This window comes from Populus alba, chromosome 1, assembly GCF_005239225.2.
Source record: "Populus alba chromosome 1, ASM523922v2, whole genome shotgun sequence".
NCBI classification, from domain to species: Eukaryota; Viridiplantae; Streptophyta; class Magnoliopsida; order Malpighiales; family Salicaceae; genus Populus; species Populus alba.
This window is the reverse complement of record NC_133284.1, coordinates 23,641,465-23,660,756: the sequence shown is the minus strand read 5'-3', so window position 1 is coordinate 23,660,756 and position 19,292 is coordinate 23,641,465. Positions and strand designations below refer to the sequence as shown.

General features: G+C 28.0%; 1 protein-coding gene across 1 annotated transcript; it reads left to right on the top strand.

Annotated features, from left to right (window-relative positions):
* Positions 1–9,699: 9,699 nt before the first annotated feature.
* LOC118040236 (uncharacterized) lies at positions 9,700–13,647 on the top strand. Its single transcript, XM_035047128.2, has 5 exons — positions 9,700–10,266; positions 10,428–10,745; positions 10,869–10,943; positions 11,173–11,247; positions 12,791–13,647. Exons 1-5 carry the CDS (start codon positions 9,865–9,867, stop codon positions 13,343–13,345), a joined length of 1,425 nt encoding a protein of 474 aa, XP_034903019.1. The 5' UTR covers positions 9,700–9,864; the 3' UTR covers positions 13,346–13,647.
* Positions 13,648–19,292: the final 5,645 nt, after the last annotated feature.

Genomic DNA, 19,292 nt, shown 5'->3' with positions numbered 1-19,292 from the left:
AAATAGAATCGTATTTTGAAAAAAATATTACAGTAAAAAGAATAATAAAATATAGATAAAATTACTAAATGATATTAGAAATAGTGTAATTATATCCAACTTTTTATTTATTTTTGTTTTTTTATTTTTTTATATTCTGAAATTTATAAAATAAATAATGCTTTATATTCTCACTGACATGTAAAAAATCAATAAAAAAAATCAAATTATTTACAAAATATTCATTATATTTTATTTAATAACTAAACGACATATTCTCACTTATACTTATATTAAATATTATATTTTTATCATAAGAAAACCATTCACCGCTTTCTCTCCTTTTTTCACTCATTTTTAATTCCAGATAAAATAATTCATCAATCTCGCATTCATGATCAATTTCATACCCATATATAATTGTTATAAATAATAATAGCAAAAAAATCACACAAACCTAGAGAAAAAAACCCTAAAACTTAGAATTAAAAACTGGGATAATTACTAGAAAAAAAACTAAAATTAGATTAATAGACCATGACTTATTGATTATATGAATCAAGAATCAAAGGTATATAGTTAGAATGCCACAAATATGATCTTTTTAATAAATTCTAAAAAGTTCAAAGAAAAACTAAAAGCAATATGGCTCGCACAACTTTTATTCAAAAAAAAATGTTTTTTACATCCAAAAAAATAAAAAAATATATTTATATGTTTGACTTAAACAAAAACTAAACCCTAATTAACTATGTGTTTAAAATTAAATCCAAATAACTATCTGACATAAATATATAGGTAAAATAAAATATGAAGTTATGTATGAGTTTTGGAAGCTTGCTCAACCTAAATGTCATAAATCAATCTATTGAATGCTTTTTTTTTTTTTAGTTTAACGTGAGTGTCCGGGCCAGCTTGCGCGCACCTCAACTAATCTCACGGGCCCTGAAGTTAACGACCATGTAAGCCTCCAGTGGCCATCATATGAGCAACCTAGGGCTCGAACCTGAGACCACAGAGGGAGCAAACCTCTTGGTCCCAAGCTCTTACCATTATTGAATGCCTTTTTGATCATATTGGTTATTGCCCTTGTAATTGGTCTAATCGGCACAAACAATGAATCTTGTAGTGTTGCTTATTGATTCTCATATTCCCTCTTTCCTTAAAAGATTTAAACCTTAAATTGTCACCTATATTAAAAGGACAAAGATCATAAACACTAAATATAACACTAACATTATACTTATATAGAAGTTCCAATTTATAAGCCTTGTTGTTAATTCATTCAAGAACTTGGAATGAACCATCCCCTCTGAACTGCAACTTAGATCGCTAAAGGGTTGAAAATCTTTCCTTCCTTATATGCACCCAAACTCAATAATCAGATTCAAAGATATCATATAAACGATCTTTGTTAGTTTTAGTGGCATATTGTTCATTCTTCTCTTTCTATTTGTTGATGAACACTCTTATAGAGTTTCTTTACCATTTCTTCATCTATCTCTATACATTTTTTATTAACACTGTAGCGAAGAAAAACAAATTTATCCATGCAAAAAGTATATTTTTTTAAGTTAGCATACAATTTTTCATTTCTCAAGACATCAAGCATACATCACAAATGGCTAATATACTCCTTAAAGCTTTATTACACGCTAATATATCATTAAAATATATTACAAAAAATTTGCCTATAAAATTCACACAATACACTATTCATCAATCTCATAAATGTGTTTGCTGCATCAGTGAGACCAAAAGACATAACTAACCATTCATATAACTCGTGTTTAATCTTAAAAGTAATTTTTCATTCATCTCTCTCTTTCATTATAATTTGATGATAACCGCTTTTTAAATTATTTTTTGTGAAGTTATAAAAACCATACAATTCATCTAACATATCATTTAGCTTATGAATTAGATTTTTACACTTTACAATAATGTTGTTGATAACCCAAATAATTCACACACATCCTTTAAGACTCATTTTTTTCAGCACAAGAAGCACTAGTACCATACATGGACTCATGTTCTCCCTCACATTCCCCTTATCTATTATTTATTTATCTCTATCGGATCACTTCTATAAGTTAATTGGTTAGGAATTACAACTCCATGTATGTTATCAAATTTATATGTTATTCCCATGATTAGTGGTAAATCATTAGAAATATCATCGGGGAATACATTTTCATATTTTTGCAACAAATGAACAACAATACTAGGAAGGGATAAATCAATATCATTAGTATTGAAACATGTCTTTTTCTATAAAAATACAAACATAAGCCAATTAGTATAAAAAACACTATTGACATCACTCTCTTTTGCATAAAAACCCACTTGCTTCTTTGTTTTTCTCTCCACAATCTCTTTTTCTTTCTTCTCATGTGGCCCTTTTCTATTTTCTCTCATCTTGATCACCTTTTTCTTTTTAGTAATCTCAACCACCTTTTTCTTTTCACTCTTTTCGGTCTTAGTCTCTCTTTTTAATTTTAATTGATCTTCATATACTTGTTTTAAGGTTAAAGGTACAAGAGTAATGGATTTCTTATCTTATACAAAAGAGTACCCATTCTTGAACCTATAATGAATAACATTCTCATCAAATTACCATAGTATAACCAAATTACCTATTTGTAAAGTACATCATCGTTATACCTCTTAATTGAAAAGGAAACTAACACATGTTTATTCACCTTTACTTTATCATGCTCATTCAACTATTGCATGTCATATGATCTATGATATTTTATAATAAACAAATTCAATATTTCCATAAGATTATTACTAACTATATTAGCATAACTCCCTCATCTATAATCATATTACATGCCTTATTATTGATGTGGCATCCAATATGAAAAGTATTTTTCATTTGCTACTCTAATTCATCTTATTTGATTTGAGCACTCAATGCAAGCCTAACCATAAATGACTCACCCTCAAGTGGATACTCTACCTCATCATCATTAGCATCCTTAAGTGACAACATCTTTTCAGCATCATTGTCACCTATAGTTTCCACCTCCTCATGATCATGCAAGATCATGACTTTTTTACTTAGATATTGAGAAGCTATGCGACTTAATCTTAAGTGATGAAAATATATAATATCATGATTATAAGGTGATTGTGATTCAGATTTACCTCTAATATCAATATAGACTTTTTTATTGCCTCTAGGTGTTTCAAATTTACTCTTTTGGGTAGCTTTATCATCATTCTTCCAATTCGGTTTCTATGACATAAAAGAACAAAAATTGTTGACTCAACTTTAAATTCCTTTTCCTCTTAAGTTGTCATTTTACCTTTATAATCATATGTATAGTATCTTCTAATTCTTCATATTGTTATAATTCTCTAACATATTCCATCTCACGGTTTAAACCATTCAAAATCTTACAACGATGGCTTCTATTTCTCCCTTTATATTTGCATGAATTATAACTACCTCTATTTATTTATGGTAATTCTCTACACTCTCGGAACATTGAGTAAAGCTTTCCAACTTCTGATATAGGTCCTTATAGTAGTGGACATGGATAAATATTCTTCTCATAATAGTCTTTGCTTCATCCTAAATCATAATAGGCTTCTTATGATTTCTCATCTCATTTAACACAAGTTGGTCCTACCATATAAATACATAATTAGTAAACTATATCACAACTAACTTAACCTTTTTCTCTTAATAATAGACATGGAAATCAAAGATCATTTCTTCTTTCTTGTACCACACTAGGTAAGTTTCTAGATCATTCCTCTATTATTACATTTCTTGTAACACAGAGAACATGTTTTTCTTTTCTTTGGGTGATGATTTGCTTTTGGAAGACATATTCAAATCTAAAGAAGATGTTAGTAATAAACATTTTCTATGTGTTTACACTCAAAGATATGTCACTTCACTTGTGTTTTACTCTCAACTTGGTTTTTCTCAATGTTATTCTCACACATCTTGCTTTTTACCACTCTTAACTCCCCTCTTTAATTTTTATTAAACTAAACAAATGAATCAAATTATAGAGTTTAAACTACCAAATTCAAAATGACAAGGACAAAAAAGAAACATCAAAGAAATTTAGGAAGAAAAGGCAAAAGAAATGAAATTTGAAAGGATTAGGTATAATAGAAGTTAAATGAAATATGTAAAGACAAAAGTTTAGCACCAAAAACTATTTTGAATGGAAAATTAAACACGAAATATCAATACAAAAAGACTTTCTTAAAGAATAATTCAACAGAACAAATTTAGGATTAGATGGAAAATTAAACATCAAAGATAAATAAATAAATAAAGACTTTTTTAAAGAACAACTCAACAAAAAAAATTCAAGATTAAACTTATTAACTTGCGTTAATGATTTTTTTTCTTCTTTTTTTTACAGAAAAATGTAATTAACTAGAAGATATTTTCTTTTTTTAATCACTAGCAAAACACAATTGGAAGATAAGAAAACCCAAAAATTAAGAACATAAGCATAAAGTAATTTTTGTTGACTATTTTGATGAATGCACGTAAGGTTAGTTTAAACCTATATAGTGTGATTTCGTGCAAATAACAATTATCTATATTGTAATCTTAAAACAAAAGGAAAAGAAGATTCAAATGATAAAAAATAAGAATAGAAAAAAAAAAATTAAGGATAATGAACTTGATTTTAGAGCTAAACTCTAATTCCAAACTATTACAAACTTGAAGAGCAAAATTCTTGAACCCACACCCAAGAATTGCAATACTTATTTAAGAAAACTAAAATCATATTAAAAAAAAACTTTGATCCATTGTATTTGAATTAATAATTGAATTATATGGTTAGAAGACTATAAAGGTGATTTCTTTGATAAGTGCTAAAAAGATCAATGAAGAACCAAAAGCAAAAGTGTTCACTTGATTTTTATTTGCAAAATCAATATGTTTTTCATATCCAAAAAATAAAAAGCTATCTATATGTTTGACTTAAACAAAAATAAACCTTAATTAAGTATAAGCTAAAAATTAAACTGAAACAACTAACTAGTTTAAAAGTATGAGTAAAATGAAATACAAAGCACAAGTTTTGTATAAATAAAAGCCCAATCTGTATATTCCTAAATAGTAACTTATAGGCCTTATCGGAAGACTTTCTCGATATTTAATTGCTATAAATTTTTAACCATGTAGAGAAAAAATACCTTTTAAATCTTTTAGTAAAATTTTAATCTGATCCAATCATCGAATCTAAAATTATAATTATTAATATAAAGCTATGGAGTAAAGCTCTAGACATGTTTAACAATCATACCTCTTGTTTGAATCACATTGATCAAGGCTTGATATTTTTTTTTGAACTCAACTTCATGCTTAATAAAATCCTTGAAGGAGTTCTTAAAGCTTGCTTGACCCAAGTGTCATGAATTAGCTCATCAAATGCTTCTTTGATGCTTTTGCCTTTATAATTGATTCAATTAGTATATATAATGAATTTTGTGACGTTACTTATTAATTCTCATTAAAAAAGGTTAAAAAATTAATTAAAATTCATCATCTTCAGTCTTTATATTTTTTTTAAGTTTGTGAAATTTGAGGTTAACTAGCATGAGAAGATGGAAAAAGCTTTTCCTAGCCACTATGATAGCTTTAAAGATTTTGATTTCACCGAACTTGGAATAATCCAAAGTGAAAACTATATATCTCAATTCATGTTCTTCTAATACACTATTTGATTAAAACATTTGTTAAACAAAGCATTTCAGCTTCAACAAACATGAAGAGACTGTACCAACACAACAAGAAAATCCTAATAACCCCATCTTTTTTCTTCTCGTATTCACTTCTTTAACATCTAGAATGTTGAACCAACCCCTAAAACCTCTAACTTTATATTCAAAAATCTATTTTAATCTTTTTAATTTCACCTTGTTCCTTTGACCATCTTTAAAAAGTTGAAAACTTTAAGCTACTTGAATCTTTTTTTTTTTTTTTTTTTTATCTAATTGAAGTTTATGGAAGTGCAAATAATACCCATGAAACAATTGAATTGTTTTATAAAACTTCAAAGTTTAGACGTGTCCCTTATGTTCACTCACTCAATATTTTGATTTCTACACATCAAATCGAATCATATGATTGATTGGTATCGGTATAGTTAGTCAATGAAAGTAGGTCAATCAATGTGTGGTTGTAGGTGGTGATCATAACAACTCCTTTCTTTGGTGATTGTTGAAGAGAGTGCAAAACCTAGATGTGGATGTTTAGGTAAAGATACAAATCTTTCTAAATAAATAATCCTTCAAAACCTAGGTTTTTATTTTGGTTGATTTTGTATATGTGAAAAGGAGAGAGATAAATCATGTATAAAGAGATAAATGTTTTTTGACTGATTTGTTGTTTGTGGTGTTTTTAATATATTATATATGAGGGTAATTTAGTTAGTTTCTTCAATTTGAAAATTTAGATTGACCAAGGATATAAAGTGTACTTTTTTTTAGAAAAAAAAAGGCAAAAAAAAAAAAAGAGAAGTAAAATATAAAGCTCAGTGTAATTAATCCTTAGAAATAATAAGAAACCAATTTTAGGAATATTACTAGTTGATTTTATCTCAAAAACTTAGTTTTATCATTATGGCATTAAAGGAATAACTCATGATTTTAAAGAACTAAAAAGGTTAATTAATTATTTTTTTTAAGGAAACAAGAAATAATTTATAATCTACTCTTTTTGATACGAGGAGAAATTTTGTTTTGCTTTACATAAAATATTGTTTATCAAAACATTTTTTATTGAATAAATTTTTTACAATATTTGATAAATACTAATTTAAAATAGGTTGGTGATGAAACAACAATGATATTCGTATTTGTGATAATAAAAAATGAGATAACAACAATTATTGTGATGGAAAATGATGATGCTGACCAAATAAAGAATAAATAAAGGGATGATAGTAATAATAATTGAAATATTTGAATGAAATATGAGTCAATTATTATTTATAAAATATTATGAGTTGAAAGTATTTTATTATAAAATATTTTATATAAAACAAATACAGAAATATTTATTTTATAAGTTATTCTATGCAAAAATAAACTATCCTTAAACAAAACATTGAGAGTTGTTGAGTTTTTTTTTATTTTTATTGTTTTGGGAAATAAAAGTGTGTTTGTTAGTGTTTTAGTAGATTATATTATATTTAGATGGCTCACATTGCACCGCAAGTTGGATTAAAATTCTTTTAACATAAAAAGATGTTTAAGTGATGCCAATATTTTATAAAAAGCAAGAAAAATCTAAGACCTAGATCATTGATTTATTAAGTTCAATAAACTTGGTTATTTAATGACATGATTAAAAAAATATTAACAATAAATAAAACAAACAAAATGTTTTGGCAATAATTAACTATAAAAAATGAGTTGTCAATATCATACTTGGAAGATGAATTAAGAAAAGCCTGCTAAAAACTTACCATTACTCCATTTAAAAATGGCAATAGGTACCCACATGTCCGATTTCTTGATATTTATATCTTACCTATTATCATTTGGGTAAAAAATTTAGATATTTAGAAAATATCAATTAGATTTCGAATAACCAATGAGTATCCATTATCTACTTATTATTTATTAAGCAATAAAAAATAAAATAGTTGATATATGTATAAAGTATGTATATGTATATGAAATTATAAAATGATACATATTATTCATATATATATGTGTGTTTTATATCAATATTAAGGTATGTATATATCACATCTTATTAGAAAAGGTCTAAATATTCTACAAATATATTTATATAATATAAATATATATTTCGGGTTGGGTTTAAACGGGTTTCGAGTCAGGTTTCACAATATCCATAACTATTATCTATCGGGTACAATAATCACCCATTCATGTCGGGTTGGGTCGATATCTATTGAGTTTGGATTAAATTTCCATTCCTTAGCTCTATCGTGGATATTGCTCCACCACCAGAAAAAACTCATCAAGATGATTCTAATGCCACTGTGAAAGACTATACAATGACACAAAAAGAGGTTATATGCCTTGTTAGAGAAATGATCCAAAAAGAAAATAAAATAAAACATCATGAAATGAGTATCTAATACTTATATTTAATCAATTAAATTAATTTAATTAAAAAAAAATCTATGAATAAAAAGGTTAAATTAAAAAAAAAAACAAATAAAAAGACTCGAGATAACCTATATTATTTTTAAAATCAATAACAAATACTATAGAAAGCAAATAAATAAATAAATAAAAATAGAGTTCAATATCCAATTAAATAAATGCTAAAGAATGAAACTGAAAAAACACGAGTTTAAAAAATAAAAATAAAAAAATAGCAAATCAGTTTCCAATCTTTTAAACCTGTGTTAATTTTTTAAACTCGTAACCCGTGAAATCCTAGTCCTAAGCTCAATAAAAAAGTTAAATTCCTAAGTAATTTAATGTTGAAGAATAAAATATATAAAAAATAAAATTTAAAAAATTTACCAAAGTAAAAAAACATAACAATCAAATATGTCAAAGAGAAAAAAACTAAAGGAGGATGCAATAGTAAAAAAAAAATTAATTTTAAAATTTATCTCAAATAAAATCAATAAAAATAAAAAGAATAGGATAAAATCTGACAAATAAAAAAAAATTAAAGGAGGATGAAATTGAAAAAACTCTAATTTTATAAATTATTTCAAATAAAATAAATAACAATTAAAATAACAGGGACCAAACCTAGAGAAAAAAATAAATTGAAGGATTGCTTTGAAATTTTATGGGTCATATATGAAAATTGAGGAGATAAAAGAAAATAAGAGAGAGAGAAAATGCTGGCATCAAACTAAAGGTCAACAAGCCACACGTGCCACCTAGAAATGAAAGAGCCGCTGAGACAATTCAAATGATGCTTTAAAAGCCACGGTTTGGCTATCAAATGCCTGCTAATGCATCGCCTGAATAGAACAAACAGAACCTATTACTGGATGCATGCGTTTCAACCTTTTTTTTCAATAAAATTTATAGTTATTAAATTACCAAATTATCTCTTGATCAACTTGATTATATAAAAAAAAAAAAAAAAACCATGATGAAAATACAACAAAGCATCTGAATGCAAGTTAAAGAGATTTTGCTTTGAGTGTAATTTAGTTATTTGACTACATTTTGAAAAATAAAAATACAAAAAAACCCTCGGACACTAGTTTAAATGTTTTTTTTTTTTGTTTTTAAAGATAATTTACTTTTTAAATATGTTTTAAAAAATTTAGAAAATTTTTTTGTCCTTTATTAATATAATAATAACTAATTAATTCTTGTGAAATTACAATATTATTTTCAATAGGTAGTTCACTATTTTTTTAGACTACACTATTTAAATTCACAGGTGATTTATAATGAAAGATTAAACCTTATTTGTTAATTTTTTAAATCTCACAAGTTTCAACAATAATTTTTATTTAATTTATTTTTTGCACTCTTAACAAAAATATTTTAAGTTGTACAATAGCAATAAATATGGATAATAATTTAATTTCAAGTCATTATTTATGATTCAAATGAGATGTGTTTTTTTATAATTTATTTATTTAATAAATAATAAATAAAATATAAATATTACTGAACATATATATATATATATAGAATAATAAAGTATAAATTTTTTTTTTTTCTAATTTGTTTATAATAAACAATGGATATATTATAAATACAGTAAGAGTAGCCATTATAAACCCTGATAATAAGCCTAGGGTTTTGCTAGCAGTCTGTGCCACTGACACCCACCATAGCAAACCGTTGTAAGATATCGGTGGCCGCTGCTGCCCCCTTCCCGCCCTCGCCCTGAGAATATAATTGCAAGAACTATTATAGTAGAAGCAAAGAAGAAGAAAAATGTGGTATCTGTGCGTGTTTTACCACAGATTGCTAAGTTACAGAAGGGCAGAAGTGGAATCTCTGGCAGAAATGTTTGGGGTTTTTTCGAGTTTGGAATGGAGGCTTCCAGAAAATCAGCATCCCGACTCTCCTTTCCATTTGGTCAATCTTCCTTCAGAAGATATCGCTCGAAACATTGCCAATCGAAGCATACTTGTCAAAGGAATCTATGAACTTTGGGGAGAAGGAAGTAGCTTTGAGCAACTTGAAGAGGCTATAAAGAGTTATCCGGAAGACCGAAAATTGCCTTACTTGACTTGTGAAACTACTTTCAAGGTCACTGTTGACAGCTTTGGAAAGGCAATCAGCTTCCAGGAACAGAATGATCGTATCAAGAGTCTTGCCTACATCCCTTTCAAGGTTTCTTTCTTTTTCTTACTCAGTAGTTTTGATTCAATCTTGCCAACATTGATTAATAGATGGAGTTAGTGTTCTTATGACTTTTATTTTTTGAATGATTGGGATTACACTGAACCCTTTTAAGAAACTTATTATGCTCCTTATTCATTGCCATTTATCAGGGCCGAGTTAATTTGAAAAACCCAGATATCAACTTCTGGCTCATGGAAACTGATGACTATGGAGCTCCCAATGGGCTTCCACCGGTTGTCCAAAAAAGAATCTTTTTTGGTCGACTGGTTGGTGGTGCTGACAGGAAGCTCTTACCAACTTATCAGTTGAAAAGCCGCAGATATCTGGGCCCAACTGCCATGGACGCAGAGATGGCTTTCTTGATGGCCAACCAAGCACTGGTCATGCCAGGGAAACTCGTCTACGATCCTTTTGTTGGAACTGGCAGCATTCTTGTTGCTGCAGCTCACTTTGGGGCAATGACCATGGTTTATATTTTATTGCCCTTTTCTTTCATGCTAATTTGCTTTCCATCTGCTACCTGCCTTTCAAATTTCAAACAAAAACCTATTTGGTTCTTATATTAACATCAACTGATGTAAATTTCTCAGGGTGCTGACATTGATATTAGGGCTGTACGTGATGGTCGTGGACCTGACTGTAATGTTTGGAGCAATTTTAAGCAGGTGAATGTGGGAATACATTGTTTCTTAGGTTTTGTGTTGTGTGACAGAAAATACTTTGTGAAACTCAGCTTATTATCATAACTGATGCATCGCTGAACTCTCCTTGTGTACAAAACAATTTGTTTTAGAGTTAAAATATTTCTTCTTTGTAATTTTGTTGTTTAGGTTATTTGAGGAAATAACATCAAACTTGCATAAACGATGCTTATTTGTTAATGCATTTTTGCAGTACGGATTACCCTTGCCAGTTGCTCTTTTAAGGGCAGATAATAATCTTCCTCCTTGGCGATCTGGATTAAAAGAGGTAATCTTTTTTGATAATGGTTATTTCTTCCTGAATACAAATGATTCCATTCCACCCTCTTGTGCCTTTATTTGAATTCAGAGAGGCATGCTGATTCCAAATACAATATCGTTGCAAGACGATATTGGTGCATTTCCTGATTATTTTGCTATCTAAAGCTAAAAACTAAATCCATTACTTAGGTGCTTGTAGTTTGCAAATTTAATACCAGTGCTTTGTTCAAATTTAGCAATTAAGTTTGTTTGGCATTGTTTGGTTTGGACATTTTTCTCTTTCCTCATTTTGGTGCAGAGACGTGTTCACTGTTCAAATAGAGACAGCTCTATATTAAACATTGTACAGCACCAAGTTACCTTAAATTTTTTTATGTGAACTATGCATACTTTCAACATTAATATCATGATTTAAAACATGGGTTGCTTTTGATGTCTTCCCAAGTGATTTAAAATGTCAAGGAAGCCTGGTTGGTGAGGGCTTTGACAGTTGATGAGATAGTGTTATTTGCTTCTGTTTGAATACTCTTATGTTCTTGAATTCGTGTTCTTGAACATGAAAAATAGAAAATGGTAACTGGTCATTTTTTAATAAATATTTGTTCTCTGCAAGAGAGTTTTGAAAAGCATTGAAAGTATCTGTCTTGGTTTCAAAACAATAAGGACTGTTTCGCACAAGTGACTGGAAAATGTTCCGAAACAGAAGAAGCTTTTAGAAACATGAACCATGCTGGCCCTAAGCATCTTACTTGCCTTGTAGCGTTTATTTTGAGTTCAGAATTGAACTGAAGCGCTGATTGTATGAAAAAAAAAGTGGGAATGAATCCCATCTGACAGATCTTTTTTCATAACTGAAAGGATAACTTGATGGAGATGACCCTAGCTGCAAAAGCCTTTTATTTGTTTAAAGGAAACCCTTGCGAGTAAACTTTGGAGATCTTGCACCACCCTACAGGGATTTGGGAATACAAGTATTCAACCAGTGCTAGATGCCTAGGAAGGAATTGAAAAAACCAAAGTCATGTGCTTGGCCGCACTGCTTCCCAGGCTCAAACCGTTTTCCACCAGACTAAGCCTGTGGGGGCTCAAGTTCTTATGATACTTGAAAATAATTTTGATGACCTTTAGAGGTCAAAAGTAGTTCTTGGGCAAGGAAGAGCTTTCCAGTATTACTAAGTGCTGATCTGATAGTATTCTTTCAACATGCTCTTTGTGATTAATGATGTTGATGTGTTTTTGAACTTTCAGACGATGACTTCAGGTTCTTTATTTGTAAATGACTCGACCTTTGCAGATCATTTCTCTTCTTTTTCCTTGGGAGCGAGTAGTTTTAATCTTTTTAGCCTCTTTCAAAGTTGCTGGCAATTGTCTTCAACTTTTCTATTTCAAGATGGAAACTTGAATGGTTGCTCTAGCTCTATGTATGGTGGTTTATTTAGTCTTCTGTTTCATCGAAATAATAGTATGTTGATTTCAGTACCTGCTAACTTATTTTGTCTTCATACTGTTTCCTGATTGTTGTATTGATTCAATTTTTTGCTATTCAATAGATTTTTGATGCCATAATCTGTGACCCACCTTATGGGGTTCGTGCTGGGGGACGCAAGTCTGGTGGCCGGAAATTGCTCAAGGGAATTGTGGGCCCTTACACTGTTCCTGATGATAAGAGAACTGACCACATACCCTCAACTGCACCTTACAGCTTAGCTGAGTGTGTGCATGACTTACTTGACCTTGCTGCTAGGATGCTAGTAATGGGTGGCAGGCTTGTATACTTTTACCCTGTATTGAGAGAAGATGATGTTATGGAAAATCACTTTCCAGAGCACCAATGTTTCAAATTGATTGCATCTTCTGAACAGATTTTAAGCTCCCGTTACAGCCGGGTATTAGTAACCATGGTGAAGACAGGTTCATACACCGACAAAGTGGCTGAGGCAGCCAAGATCAAGCATCAGGAGTTCAAGGAGAATTATGTGAAGTGGTTAGAACATGGTAATCTCCATTCTTCTGTTTTTGGTCCAGCTCATCTGCATTTAGGTGAAGAAACTGATTCTAAATTATGTAAAGAACTGAAACCAAAGTACAGAGGAAAATATGTATGACATAGCTGCACCTCCAGGTTGTTTATCTGGGAAATAATGCTAGAAAGAAAGAAAGAAATAGTAGCTACGCATTATGCTTTGGTGACTGCATTTTGCTTTGTCTTGTATTTTCATCCTGGTGGAGAAAGAGGATAGATGGAAGAGTAATTAAGAAAGCCATAACAATGCATCTGTTATATCTGTCCTTTTCGACATGCGAATCAGTGAGAAGTCAGCAATTTTCACTTGTACCATCATCTTTGGCCGGATTAATATAAATCAGTGACACTTGCTCACATAAATTTTCTGCTTTCTTTTCTTCATTTTGACTGCGCTTCTAGTCTTCTATCCCTGTTGCTTTTTCATTGCTCACCTTTTTGCATCCTGAGCCCCTTTTGCTTGTATGAAAATGAATTCCAGTGGAAAGGATTTTCGAAAAAAGGTATTACTTTTCCATGTTTGGGTGTATTTGGTGTAGCACATAGTACTTCAGTCTTTTCATGCCTTTTATTTGTACGAGTACTGGAAAAAAAGGATTCTCCGCTCTCTTTTTTAACCAAAAATTATCTTTGTTGCTCGCAATCTTCCTCGGTACTTGGTATGACTTGGACTTGGGAATTGTCTGGTAGAATTATGAGGTAGTTGAGGGTATCTATCCATTCCTCGTTACGTTGGGAAGGTGGACATCAAGCCAATCCTACAGGTTTTTGCAAGGTATTATGAACATCCCATTTTTTGCTAGGAAATTTCAATGGTTTTAAACATAGTTATTAAACCCAATTTGGGGTTGACCTGGATTTCGGGTTTCATGGGTCAACTTAGAAAATTAAAAAAAATTAAAGTTTTAATATTTTATATGAAAAAATTAAAAAAAAAATCCATGTAAATATAAACTTAAAAGAATATTTTAAAAAAAAATTTATTCTACATTAAAAAGATATTATGTTAAGTTTTGAAGTTGAAGTATTTAAATAAAAAAAGTTTTTTATCTCACATAAAAAAATAAAATAAAATTGTGGAACATAGAGTATATATACTAATGGGTTTCAAATCCTACATTGAAAAAATATAGTTTTTTTTCTTGTGAACATAGAGTATATATACTAATAGGTTTCAAATCTCTGCATTAAAAAGATAATATGTTATCCTTTTAAGTTGAAGTATTTAAACTAAAAGGTTTTTTTTATCCCACATTGAATAAACATATTTTTTTCTTAAGAACATAGAGTATATATACTGATGGGTTTTCAAATCTCACATTTGAAAAAAAAAAAAAAAAAAAAAAACGGAGTCTTGCCCAGGTCTCACCCAAGTCGCCTAGGTCAAGGGTTCACCCGCCGGGTCGACCGAGTCCCAGATCGATCCACCGAGCCGGTCCGAATTTAATAACTATGGTTTTGAAGACCGTTTTGCACCGTGTTCTTCCAAATTTTAATTTATTTTGTTTAAATTTATTTTTTATATATATTTTCAGATTGTTTTGATATGCTAATGTTAAAAATATTTTTTTAAAAAATAATAAAATATTATTTTGATGCATTTCTAAACAAAAGATACTTTAAAAAGCAATTCTACTATAATTCCAAACATTTATTTATTACATAAAACGAGACAAATTAATTTTCAAAGATTCAACTGTTTTGGGATTAAATTGCGCAACCTTGATTTATTTTAGGGCTAAATTTAAATCCCTGGAAATGAGGTCACATGGAGCACAAACATTATCCGTATCAAGAAAATTGGTTCATATGGCCTCACTTGTTTCATAAAAAATGGTTTTTAAAAATTACTTTTAAAACTTTTTCATTTTTGTTTATTATTAAAACAATTAATCAACGAAAAACACTTTCCAGCCAAAGAAAACTTTACCATAGTTTTTAAAAGAGTTATTTTATTTTATTTATTTTATTTTGGACATAATACACTTTTTTTAAATTACAAAAAAAATAAAAAATATTATATTATTTGTTGATTATATCAAATTTGGTAATCAATCTTTTGGTTGTTATATATCTTGTTTTGAATAAGTTTTTTAGAATTTGATTTAATTTTATTTTTATATCAATTTGTGTTCTCATTCTTTTAATTGTTATTTTTTATCCACTTTTTTAATTGAAATCTTTTTATTTATCAAATTTGGTCCTCATTATTTTAATTGATATTTGTTTTATTTGAAACAACTTATAAAATTAGATTTTTTTAAAATTTCATCCACTTTTAACTTTTTTATCTGTTAGATTTGATTCATATTTTTTTAATTGTTATTTGTTTTATTTGAAATAATTTATTAAATTAATTTTTTTAAATTTTATTCTCTATTTTTTTTATCTATTATATTTGGTCCTCGTTCTTTTGATGAACTTGAAAAAAATTTAATACATTAATAAGTTATTTTTTAGTTTATTTTTCATGGCATAGCCAAACATTGAAAAATATTTTTGAACTCATTTTTCATAATATTGTTAAACATACAAAAATAATTTACTTTTAAGAAATATACTTTCCATAAAAACTACTTTTCAAAAAAAAAAAAAACTTTCTAGCAAATAAAGAGAAACTAGAATACTTTAGGTCACATCATGCATAAATATTATCCGGGTCAAGTAAACTAGTTCATATTATTTACTAGCCAACTTCCTCGCATGTACCAATGCTCTGCAAAAGCTAATATGTTTCAAAAAAAAAAAAAAAATGTTGTTGACACATCGAGGAGAATAACCATTTTTTTTTATCTAATTATTTGTCAATAATTTTTATTTAAGTTTCACTAATCATTTTTTTTTTAAATGCATCCTTTTAGATTTTGCAAAACAACTGTCATAACCCGTACTAACTCTTATCAAAAATTAATTTTTATAAAGTTTGTACAATAATATAATAATTATATATATTAACAAAAATAAAGAAATGAAATCTCCATGCCTACCCTACCTTTTATCATTATTGATTAAAAAAAAAATATTATTAATTAACAATACACTGAAACATGTGAAGAAATACTGTAACAATGAATAATACTTTTCCCATATATTTTGGCGTGGCTCTAAAAACAATATTAACTTTTATTTATTATTATTTTTTAATTAATATTTTTTTTATATAATTTGATTCTTTAATATTATTATTTTTTTATTCAGTCATCTCACTCTCATTATATGAATCTAAGGTTTGGTTGGTTAACCCTATTAGCTATGATTGTTTTTTCTTATTTAACTTTTTTTTTTAATTTCATCATTTACTATTGAGTTGGGAATTAAATATCATAATTTGTTTTATTTGCTTCTTATTAGATTAATCCGATATTTTGACCCGAGAATAGTGCTTAACGGTTAACTAGTTGACTTGGGTTAGTTTTTGTGTTTTTTTAATTGATTATTTTTTAATTTGATCATTTAATGTTGGGTCAGTTGTGAATTGAACTTCATAATTTATCTTGATTTTTTTTCTATGGGGATATTATTGATCTCATGATCAGGATCGCGAGTTTTTGTATTTTAGCCGTGGTTAAATCAAGTTTTTTTTTTTAATTTTCTTTCTAAATGGTTATCTTGATCTCATGATCAGGGTCGTGGGTTTTTGTATTTTAACCCTAGTTAAATCAAGTATTTTTTTTTGTTTTCTTTCTAAGAGGTTATCTCGGTTTCATATCCTTCAATATTGGAGTTTTTTTATTGGGTTGTCCCGCCTCATAACCCGAATTACGAGTTTGATAGGTTAATCCAATTGATGTAGTCTTTTTTTTAATTTTTTTTTTTTAATTTTACCATTTAATATTGTGTTGGATTAAGAATTAGACTTTATGATTTATTTCGGTTTGATTTTTATGAGGTTATCTCAGATTTATGACTCGAAAATAATATTTAACGAGTTAACCCATATTGACTTAACTTAATTTTTTTTTTCATTTTTTTTTATTAAAATCTTTATAAATTTCATCGTTCAATACTGGGTTCAACAAGATCAATCAGGAATTGAGTTTCATAGTTTGTTTTCATTTGTTTTTTTAGGGGTTATCTCAGTTTTATGACCAAAGTTGTGGATTTAACAAGTTAATCCAGGTTAAATCATGTTTTTTTTTTCTTTTATAAAGTTATCTTGATCTCATGATCGAGTTCATGGGTTTGACGGATTGACTTGTATTTTTTTTGTATGTTTTTTTAATTGATTTAATTTTTTAGTTTCATCCTTTAACATTGAACTAATTGAAAATTAAACTTCGTAATTTGTTTTAATTTTTTTTCATGAGGTTATCTTAGTCTTATGGTCCAAGTTGCGAGCTTGACAGATTAACTTGGGCCACTTTTTTAGGTTCTTTTTTTAATTAATTTTTTTTTTAATTTTATTCTTCAATATTAGGTTAATTAAAGATTAGGCTTTGTAATTTGTTTTGTATGAGGTTATCATAATCTCATAACCTGGTTATGAATTTGACATGTTAACTCAGGTTGATTTAAGTCAATCTAATATATTTTTATCTTAATATTAAAAAAAGATATTATCATAAAATTATTTTTTAGTCATATTACATCTTTACGAGTCATCCAAGTTGGTTTTATTTAGACTTGTAAAGTCAATCAAGTTACATTAAGTCAACCTTTAACCTTTATTTGATTTATTTTTTTTCACTATAAACATTAATAATATTTAAATATATTTTTACTTTTAAAAAAAAAGTTTAATCCAATTCATAGCATGACGCTAGACAACAATCTAGTTATTAGTGGTATTACTCGTGAGTGATATAAGCATGTGAATCCCTTGCGTCATACATCCTTTTTACAATAAATAAATAAATAATAATAATAAGAAAATAAAAACAAAAATACAATCATAGTAGGAAAAGCCCAATAGCAGTACAGTGGTCAATGGGCTCCACTTCTCTGACACCGTCTGCCCACCATATACCTCAACGTGAGGATCTATCCAATAAAAAAAGAAGGTACAAGCACGTACCGCACGCACATAGCCACTCCAACATTCTCCCTTGCAGTCCTTTTCTATCCATCTCACCATCATAAGCTCACCCATTTCATACGTGTTTAAGAGTGTGGTAACTGTTATTTTTTAAATAACTTTTCGTACTGAAAAGCATGTTAATAATATTTTTTTATTTTTTAAAAAATTATTTTTGATATCATTACATCAAAACGATCTAGAAAGTACAAACCACACTTAATTTTAGCAAAAAAAAAATATTGAAATTTTTCAAAAAACAGGTTGAACCACAGTGCCAAACGGGCACTAAGTATTACATGATTTTTCCCTTTTATTTTAGATAATATTTGTTTTTATGTTATAAAAATATTTTTGAGAAGAATATTTTTTTTATTTTTAATTAATCTCTTTAAGTTCTTAAATTGTTTTGATATGCTGATATCAAAAATAATTTTTAAAAATAAAAAAAATATTATTTTAATGCATTTCTAAGTTAAAAACACTTTAAAAAGTAACCGCTATCATACTCCCAAACATCTTCAAATATATCTCTTGATATGCTGCTCATGTATATTGATATTAAGTTTGTTTTTAATCTAATCTTAAAAATTTCTTTTATATAATAATTAACAAAAAATCATTATTAGATGGTAATACAATAAGCAAACTCAAATTAGGTCTTAGTTGCAATTTATTTTGTTGATGGAGATGGATGAATCTTAAACCAACCATTTATATATGATGTAAAGCTTATAATATTTAAATTGTAATCCATGAAAGGAAAAGTGTTGGGGAGTGCAACCGATTAAGTTTTTGAAATTAAAAAATATTATGGCGAAAAAGTTTAAAAATATAATAGTATTTATTTTTAAAGTGCTTTTTAAAAATATTAAAATAATATTATTTTATTTTTTAAAATTTATTCTTAACATCAGTATATTAAAACAATTCAAAAACACTAAAATACTTAATTTTAAATAAATAAAATTCAAATTTTAACCCCAAAAAAAAAAAAAAAAAAGTTGAAACCCAC